Source organism: Phyllostomus discolor, chromosome 1 (genome assembly GCF_004126475.2).
Source record: "Phyllostomus discolor isolate MPI-MPIP mPhyDis1 chromosome 1, mPhyDis1.pri.v3, whole genome shotgun sequence".
Classification (NCBI taxonomy): domain Eukaryota; kingdom Metazoa; phylum Chordata; class Mammalia; order Chiroptera; family Phyllostomidae; genus Phyllostomus; species Phyllostomus discolor.
In genome coordinates, this window is record NC_040903.2 from 142591923 (window position 1) to 142601765 (window position 9843).

The following is a 9843-nucleotide window of genomic DNA, read 5'->3' on the forward strand; positions in this document are numbered from 1 at the left end:
TAGTAATAATTATTGCTTGTCTAAGAAGAAGGAATTACAAAATAATAATACTTGATTCCATACGGCCATTGAGAAAATGGCATTTTCACATCTTGTACACAAAGGTCCTTAAAAAACGGGGGCAGGTATATACAAGGAGTCTTTTACCTAGTCAGCAAGCACACCAAGAAATGTGGGCAAGTTTATTTCTTATAGATTTGTTACAAAAATCAAATCTTAGAAACAATATCTAGCACTAAGTTGGGGATTAGCTTTAAAAAGTACATATTATTGAACACTATAAAACCTTTAAAGCTACAACATTAAATTACATTTTGCCAAATGGCAGAATGTTCACCAGGTATACAAAGTCTGTCTGGAAAAAAGTCTGACCATCGTTTTATAATGAGAATGATTTGCACAACATCAGTGTAACCTGGCAGCCAAGGAGAGTGGACTGGAATGTGCATGTGTGAACAATGATGACTTCACTGTACTAGTCAGTGGGGGCAGTAGACTCCATTGAGTGAACATGTGTACTGTGTGGTGTCACATTCAAAATGACTGAATGGGAAGAGCAACAAATCTGCAACTAATTTTGTCTTAAACTTGAACATTCCTCCACAGAAACTATTTGGGTGATTCAGAAGGCCGCAGCTATGGGCAACTGGTGATTGAGAGCTTCATCACAACAACACGTTCACTCATGCATCACATCTCATGCAGAGTTTTTTGGTAAAATACCAAATCACCCAGGTGACTCAGCCCCCCTACAGCCCAGATTTGGTGCCCTGTGACTTCTGGCTTTTCCCGAAACTAAAAGCACCTTTGAAAGACAAGAGATTTAAGACCATTGACGAAATTCAGAAAAATACAACAGGGCAGCTGATGGTGATTGGGAGAACTGTGTGAGGTCCCAAAGTGCCTCTTTTGAGGGGGACTGAGGTGTCATTGTCCTACATACAATGTTTCTTGTATGGTGTATCTTCTTCAATATGTCTCTATTTTTTCATATTATATGGTTGGATACCTTCTGGACAGACCTTAAATTTAAGTCAAAAGCAGATGAGAAAGCAATATATGGCCATGTACCACTTAACAACAAGGATGTGTTCTGAGAAATTTGTTGTTAGGTGATTTTGAGAACATCATAAGTGTAATTACACAAACCTACATAGTATAGCCTACTGCACACCTAACAAAACAACACAAGATTAAATCAAGCACAATAAAAATGGATGCAATCAAGACATAGTAAATGTGAGATGTATAAGGCTGAAGAAGGCCTAACATGCATATTGTTTTATAGCAAGCATTTTTACAATTTTAATAGGTAGAAAGATCACATGCTAAGACAACAACTTCCCAAGGAACTTCCAAAATGTCCTTCAAAGAGTGACATTAAGGCAGCTCTGAGGATGCCCGGGATCCCTCAGCAATACACGACCTCCCCCACAGCAGAGAGCAGCTAGACTGGTGACTGACAAGAGCAGCATCAAGTGGGGAACTGGCCCAGCACCAGCCTGGCAACTGCCTGCCCAGAAGAGCTGCAACGTTGGTGGCATATGGGGCCCAGGGAGGAGGTGGGAAACGGCCTGCTTCAGTGTCCCAACATCCCAGAGGAGCAAAGGGTTGTAACTGACGGAAGTGTAATACAGCAGTCCAAACCAGATGAAACCAGCTATGGATATTGTGAAACATGCCATTGTCTTATTGCTACAAATATTATGATTTTTATTAAAAACGGAAAATAAAAACATTAAAAACTAGCATGCCCCATCAACTCTCATATATTCCCCTATTTATCCAAATGTCCTATATACGCTAATTTTTTCATCAGCTATTTATAACTTCTACATCATTACCAATCAATTTATTAAATGTGTCTTAAAACCTCAAATAACAGTGAAGCTGTTTCTTCCCAGGTATTATTCACTCATTGCTGCTACTGAGAACTCAGCCTTTGATCACTATTCAGTTGCAAGTCATCTTTCTTTCTCTAGTAATCTCTCTTTCTTAGATTTCTGCCATTTCCTTATGATATTGTTTTCTGAGTATGTATTTTTTATTCCTTTACTTTCATTTTATTTACCTTTACTAACCATAAATTGAATGTTGTTCACTGGGGGTTTTTTTATTAATTCTTACCAGAGGGTATGTTTATTGATTTTTAAAGAGAGGGGAAGAGAGAGAAGGAGCAATAGAAACATAGGTGTGAGAGAGAAACATCGATCAATTCCTCCTGTGTGCACTATGACCCGGGACCAAACCCTCAAGCTAGGTGTGTGCCCTGATGGTGATCGCACCTGCAACATTTTGATGTACAAGACAGTGCTCCAACCAATTGAACCACCTGGCCAGGGTCATTGTTCATTTGTTGGAAAAAATCTCAACTACTATCTCTTACTACTTTTCTTAATCTCTTTTTTCATCCAGAATTCCAATTAAATGTACGTTCAACTAATTATATTATTTTCTATATTTTTGTCTTTTTGCCTCTTTATGCTTTATTCTTGATACCTTCTTCTGAGCTACTGCACATTACAAGTTGTTCTTTCATCTTTATCTAATCTGTTATTAATTTCATCCACTGCAACTTTAATTTTGCTTACTACATTTTTCACATTTAGAAATTGTATTTAAAACTGTACTTGAACAATGATAAAAAAAAAGAAATTGTATTTAATTCGCTTTCAATTAGTATGCCTCTTTTTTAAATTTTATGTTCCCTGCAGCTCTTTTAAATCTTATTTTTATATCAACATATTGTTTTGAAATCTGTATAAGATTGAATTAATATTAATTATTTAATATTAATTAATTAAAATTAATATTATCCCAATCATTAAAGGTTTGTTTCGCTGTTCTCATTGTCATGGTTTCTTAGTCATGGTGCCTTATTTCTTTGTTTGCTTGTTGATCTTATTGACTATATGCTTGTCATTATCAATGAAAAAATAATTTTTAGGTGTGATTCAAATCTGGAATTAAGTGAATTTTCTTTAGATTTGTATTGGATTCTTCCAGCTACTTTGGGACACATCCATAAGCACAATAATACAACTTTATGGTCTGAGATTCCATGAAAATTTCAACTACTTCCAATCTTCCATGAATTACTTGCAAGGACTAGCCCCTTACCCTTCTTTGTTCTTTTGAGGGTGCAGGCTTTTCAGGTCCTGGTTTCTTGTGGGGAGGGGCTCTGACTGGACCTTGGGCAATTTGGTTTTGTTTTCTCCTCTCCTTACTTTACAAGGTCATCAAACCATAGACTCAAATTTTGTGAGTTCAACAAATATCCTCAGAGAAATAACTGCCTAACTGGACTCCCATTATGCTAGCTGGACTCCTATTCACTTCTGGTCTTGGCACTACTTTAAACATTTGGAGGTTAGACATTTTAATCCCATCTGTTTTGGGTTGTTTATAGTGAGAAGGCTGGCATGCAATCCTAGGTCATTGTTAGTGAAATCACCTGTGCACATCTTTATTCAGATTGTTGGACACATAAATTTTACTCCCCTTTTTCACATGTGCAAGCTGTGTTTAAATTAGACTAATATTTTTTCAACAAAATCAAGTGTTGAAAATTTTTAAGTAAAAATAAATAAAAATTACTCAACATGCTAAGACAGTAATAAAGCTATTACACTATGTATTTCCCCTTCTTTTGCATTCCTTTTTCCACTATTTCTTTTCAGATGTGTAAAAAAATATCATGATATTGCAATTATAGAGCTTGAATTAGGGAAGGGATTAATTTCTTTACATTTCTGAAAATAAATGGAAACCTGTATATATTTATATAAAAGGAGAGGAGTTGAAACTTCCAGATTTTCAAGTGGGCCTATCACAACCCTTAAAAGATTGAAAATTGTGTTAGTTAACAATTCTTATATTTTTGCAAAAATTATACTGGGTTACGTTTTTCTGGTATGTGTATACTATTCTAACTAGTTTTAAGTGTGTCTCATGACCCATTGTGTTACTCTGCAATAAATTGCCAGGTCTTATTCTCAATGTTTGAGGAATGGTTCCAGTTCTTTGGATTTATTATAGGTGGCACAGCAAGAATGTACCACCATGTTAAACCTGCCTTCTCCCCTCTGCCATGAGCAAAAAATGGAGATTTGGCTGATACCTCAAATAAATAAGAGATGAAATAGGAGTTTATATGTTTTCCAGCCAGGCTATGACAGCTCTCAACAAAATCAACTCACTAGGCCTTTTCTGCACACAGGAACCTTCTGAGACACAAAGGCCTTCATCTTGAGTAGGAAGCAGACAAATACAAGTATTCAACTATGTCATAAGTTTTAGTGAGACCTTCTCTGGGCTCAAGTGACCTAACAAATTTACCCTCAATGGCACAATCTTTATCTTCCATTTCCTTCTCTGTCAATGTCTTTCACTCATTCAGGAGTGAGAGCTACTCAATCTGCTTCGACATCATCTAGAAAGTGGTGGAAGCAGCCAGGGTTTCAGCAGGTAGCCAAGGCCCAAATGCTGAGGACAGGCAGGCTTCAATCCCAGAGCAATAGAAAATGGAAGCTCTGGGTAGCTAGCAGTGTTCAAGCCTTGTTGAGATAGCATTGAATTGGGTGAGTTTGGGTTTCTGGAATACCAGGCCCAAATCTCCTCTCCTTGTACCCTAGTTCTCATTATCCCTGAAGCACTGACTCAGCAATTGTGGGAGACACATTGGTGGCTTGGGTCACTCTCTTTCCCCAGGTCACTGCCAGCCTCCAGGCCAGCCAGGGCTGTTGAAACCTATCACACCCCCAGAGGAATGGAAGTGTGAACCAGCTAGTCCCCACCCCCTCCCTTCCTTCCTCTCTCAGGGGGCTTAAAATCTGACAGGAGGAAGTACCAGCAGCAGCTGTTGGGCAGCCTTCCCTGGAAGATGCAGTTCCTCCTCATCCTGGTGGCCTTTCTCCTACTCCCTGGGGCTGGAGCAGGTGAGTGACCATGCAAACCCTCATAGGCCCATCCCCATCCCATAGACTCTGGGCCCACACTGCCTAGTTCACTTTCTAACTCTGTGTCATGGAGCACATCATTTGAATTCACAGTACTCGGATTCCTCACTGGTAAAAAGGAATAATAGCAATGCCTACTTCATAGAGTTGCTATGACAGCTACATGACACTTAGTGTATGTGAAACTCTTGGAATTGCCCCTGGCTTGCAGTATGTGCTCTGCAACTCTGCTCTTTGAATTCCCTCTGCAGCCCATGTATCAAAACTTAGAAAACATGGATACAGCAATAACAGCCCCATCAGCTCATACCTAGATTCTTAAAAAACAATCCATGCTGCTCATGAGCTGGTCATGAGTTGGACAAACAGGGATCAGGGAAGCTCCCTGAAAAAGAAAGTACCAACAAACTTTAGGTAGAAGCAATTCTAGAAGCCTCTGGATCCTGACAGCACAGATCTCTCCACACTGGGACAGGCTTAAGCTGCTCTTGCCTGCAGCAAGGGTTGTTCTCCTTTAGGGAGGGTGGGGGAGCTGAGATCTGGGCTGGGGAACCAGCCTTGTTTCCTGCAAAACCCAGGAATCTCTCATGATGTGGTTCCTTGCAGACCCCAGTTCTCACCACCAAATCCTCCTCTCCCTGCATCATCTCTGTAGCCTCCCCATCTCCTAGACTTTCTGGAACCACCAAACTGACACTTCAGTGAGCAGACTAGTAACTGCTGAATACTTCCTTCCAGAGGAGATCATTGGAGGCCGTGAGGCCAGGCCCCACTCCCACCCCTACATGGCGTATCTTCGCATCCAGTCACCAGGGGCAAGATCTACTTGCGGGGGGTTCCTGGTGCGAGAAGACTTTGTGATGACAGCAGCTCACTGCTTGGGAAGGTGAGGAATCAAGGGATTCTCAACAACCAGCAAGGCAGGTCCAGAAGCATTCATGAGAGCATAAAGCTGAAATCAGGGCTCTAGCAAGCAAGGGGTGAATGGTGACTGGTTATGTCCTAAGGGGCTGGACTGGATACAGGCCAAGGCAGGGTAGAAGCAAGAGACAAAAAGCATGTATTGGAGCTCAAAATATGAATTTCAGCTACTTAGTAATTTATCCTAGTGATTAATTTCTCCTTAGAGTCACAGTGTTCCCCACCATCCCCAGTCCAAGCTATTGAGAAGCAGAGGACAGAGCGATCTCTGTCCTCAGCCCTAATGTTCCCTCACTTCCCTCGGCTGCTGTCTTGCTGCCCTGGGCTCTCCACCTACCCTGCAGATCTGGGGGACTTTTCCTCATGCAGCTCATACCTACCTCTACACCACCTTCCTTTGCAGCACTATAATGGTCACCCTGGGGGCGCACAACATCAGTAGGCAGGAAAGGACCCAGCAGCGCATGTCTGTGCTCAGAGCCATCCCACACCCTAGATATCACAGGCAGAACTTTCAAAATGACATCATGTTACTGCAGGTACGTTCTGTTTGACCCTCTGGTTCTCCACCTGAGCTCACTCTCTCCCAGGTCTGGGTTTCACCTTGTCCTTGGTCCATGGAGAAGGAAGCAAGGGCAGATACCTAGGGGTGGTGTGCTGAGCACTGCATAGACTTCCCCTGAGTGCCTGTACTCTTCTTGCCAGCTGACAAATAGAGCCAGGCGGAATCGATTTGTGAGGCCAGTGACTCTGCCTCGGTCCCAGGCCCAACTGAGACCTGGGTCCCGGTGCACTGTGGCTGGCTGGGGCCTGGTCAGCCGGAACAGACAAACAGACACACTCCGGGAGGTGAAGCTGGCGGTGCAGAGGAATCAGGTGTGCAGCAATCTCTTTAACATCTTCAATGGACAAAGCCAGATTTGTGTGGGGAACCAGAGGCAGAGGAAGAACGCCTTCAGGGTAAGGTGACAGGCATCTGCCAACACTACCTGACGCATTGGGGTCTGGAAAGAACTGGGCAGTAGAAACAGACTACATCCCCCCGGCCTCAGTCTGGGGCCAGACCAGAGTAGAGTAGGGGCTTTTTTATCCATCAATGCAGTCTCTGAGGGTGGGGAGGGGAGGACTGCCTGACACACAACATGCATATGCAGTGTTTTCATGGGAAAGGGATAGGTACCTTGACTTAGGTTGAGCTATGGACTGTGCCCACAGCCAGGGTTGAAACCTAACCAATGGAAGATGCAGGAACTTGACTTATGCACCCCCACTGCCTTCCCATCTCACACGGAGGTCCAGGCCTCAGGACAAAAGGAATGGGGAGGTACAGACTGTGGAGGCCTGGCTTAGTGTCCCTTTCTCTCATCACCCACAGGGGGACTCCGGAGGCCCCCTTGTGTGTAACAATGTGGCTCAGGGCATTGTTTCCTATGGAAATAGAGCTGGAACTCCTCCAGGAGTCTTCACTAAGGTTTCCAGGTACCTGCCCTGGATAAACAGAACAATGAGACGCTTTAAAACGGCGAAGAATCAAAAGAGTCATCATACCACCCCACCTATGGCGGACTCTTCTCTGGGACAAAGCTGGTTGTAAGAGATTTAATAAATGCCCATGTCTAGAGTGAAAATAACTGGTTTCTCACATTATTAACATCATTCTGTACAAATATATCCAAGACTGAGTCTGAGTTCCTCCAAGAATATGAGGTCCTTTCTTTCCCCAGGACAAATGAACCTCCAAAAACCATCCTAGGGGTCAGAATGAGGTACTTCTCTCCTCCAAGTCATTCATTCACCATCTCCCCTCCCACACGAGTTAGGGGTTATTGGAAAGCCACCTGTCTTTCCAGGGCAATGCTCTCTGCATTCCACCCTACCAGGGACTGCCATATCAGTTATTAAGGTGCACCCTAAATTCTGCCACTGATGTGTGTAGCACAGGCCAATGAAAGGGAAAGAATTGAAACTCCATGTGAAGTTCAACTTAATACGTGACAAAGGTGGCATCTCAAATCAATGGGAAACTATGCACTTTTAATACATGGTGTTAAAACAACTAGTTTGTAGCAAGAGGAAAGTAAAATTGGACATACTCCTCACACCATAAGACAAAATAGCACTCAAATGGATGAGAGATAAAAATGCAAAAAAATAAACCTTAGAAGTTAGAAGAAAGAATAAGATCTGCTTGCTCAAAAAATAGCTAATGAACACCCATGTTCGCAGCAGTACTACTAGTCACATGGCCAAGAGGTGGAAACAAACCAAGTGTCCATCTATAGCCAGAGTCCTTCTTCCAAACCCTGATGCAACTAACTCCCACTGCTCTATAGACCAGTCATCACTTTCAATGAGTAAGGGGTGTGCTTCCTGTTTTCACCTCTAAACTTACAACAAACTCAAACCAAATGCTGATGACAATAGCATGACTTTTACCCTAAAGGTTTGCCCAAGGCTGTCCACATCAACATTACATTCAAACAAAAGATTACTGAAGTCACATAACCTAAAATCATGCTGTAAACACATTCTTTTCATGACTGTACAGAACCAGCTGGGAGGTTCTTCTATGCCCATCAAAATGTCAATCTTCCCTCAAAGTGTGACATTTACCACCTGAACGCTGCAGTTCCCCCACTCTAAATGGAATTTTCACTGAACACATATTAAATCTAACTGGCTACAAACAGAAATGCTTTGGTAAGTTAGACCATTATTTTATGGGAATTTCTTATCAGAAAGTCATTTGCCTAATATTCAGTGTAAGCCATTTATCAACAAAATTTTAATCAACAATGCATCTTGGACAATACTCAGTCATTCTCTCTATGTTTGTTACCACCAAACCAATCATAGGAATTCTATTGTTTGCATGTTCTGGGGGGATAGCAGTCTCATTATTAATAGCATGCATCAGCAAATGGGAAAAATACTTGATGGTGGGACTGGGGAAGAGATCAAGTGTCAGAGTCCCCATCCAGCCCTTACTCTCTGTGACAGGTACTGAGAGTCCCAGAGCACCACACAGTGTCAGAACTTAGTTTCCAGAAAATACCCAGAACAGACCTATCTCAGTTCTAAGTCGTTCCCTGACACTCAGCACTTCCAAGGCAGCTCTCTGGCTGCAGCTTCCCTACTGGAAAGGTTTCTACAGACCTGAAAATGTGCAGCTCTAGAAGACATGACCATTCGAGAGCCAGCCTCACATCCTCCCACTGTGTGTCCCAATACAGTCTCTGCCCCAGACCACCATGAGGAAGCCAAGGTTCCTCCTCATTTTTCCTGAATGTGTTCAGATGGGGACAGAGAGGCCTGGACTTTCTTCCTCTGCCTTTTCTACAAAACTCACTGTCCTGAGAAGAATGGTAGATGTAGTAGAAATATAAGGAGCACTGGTGATGGTTACAAAACAATGGGAATGTATTTACTAATGCCACTGAACTGTACACCAAAAAAAACTTACATATTTACATTAATAGGTAAATTTTATATTATGTATATCTTACTCCATTTTTAAAAAAGTAATTTTTTAAACATATCATGATAGATACAAAAGGAACAAATCTCTAATGATAGTAGATGTTATCTGAAGCAAGTGGACAGCAACCTCCTCTGCCCGTGTCCAGCACTGTTGAAGCTACTTTTCCCTTCTGAGCACACAGGTTTCTGCATCAAGGAAAAAAGGCACCACATCTGGCTAATGTTACAGAACCCAGAAGTAGATCCATTCAAGCATCTCCCTCCAGTGAATATGGCACTAAAAGCAATAAAACATTACAAATTCATTAATAATAACCTCACAAGAACAGCCAGACTTCTCTCCAACACAATGGCTAACCTGAGATGCAAATGCTTTCTGGCCTCAGTCAGAGAAGCAGAGTCATCATCAGCCACATATGGGGACAGATGAGCTGGAGTAATGGGGGCAGAAGGAGAGCAGAGAGAGGCAACTGCTTACCAACAT

General features: G+C 42.2%; 1 protein-coding gene across 2 annotated transcripts; it reads left to right on the forward strand.

The window, feature by feature from the left end:
* The first annotated feature begins 4828 nt into the window (after positions 1–4828).
* On the forward strand, positions 4829–7547 carry LOC114492074 (cathepsin G-like). Of its 2 annotated transcripts, none has more exons than XM_028506278.2 (5): positions 4829–4937; positions 5697–5844; positions 6283–6418; positions 6585–6839; positions 7255–7547. In XM_028506278.2, the coding sequence occupies exons 1-5, from the start codon at positions 4883–4885 to the stop codon at positions 7471–7473; spliced, it is 813 nt and encodes a 270-aa protein (XP_028362079.1). In that variant the 5' UTR covers positions 4829–4882; the 3' UTR covers positions 7474–7547. The 2 variants fall into 2 exon arrangements, with proteins under 2 accessions (XP_028362079.1, XP_035885596.1); XM_036029703.1 differs by having other exon boundaries at positions 6585–6844; positions 7255–7503.
* Positions 7548–9843: the final 2296 nt, after the last annotated feature.

Bases quoted from the DNA above. Each gene is read 5' to 3' on its own strand.
- LOC114492074 (XM_028506278.2), top strand. From the start codon at position 4,883: ATGCAGTTCCTCCTCATCCTGGTGGCCTTTCTCCTACTCCCTGGGGCT. The intron at 4,938-5,696 runs GTGAGTGACCAT...ACTTCCTTCCAG, and splicing joins ACTCCCTGGGGCTGGAGCAG to AGGAGATCATTGGAGGCCGT. The intron at 6,840-7,254 runs GTAAGGTGACAG...CATCACCCACAG, and splicing joins AGAGGAAGAACGCCTTCAGG to GGGGACTCCGGAGGCCCCCT.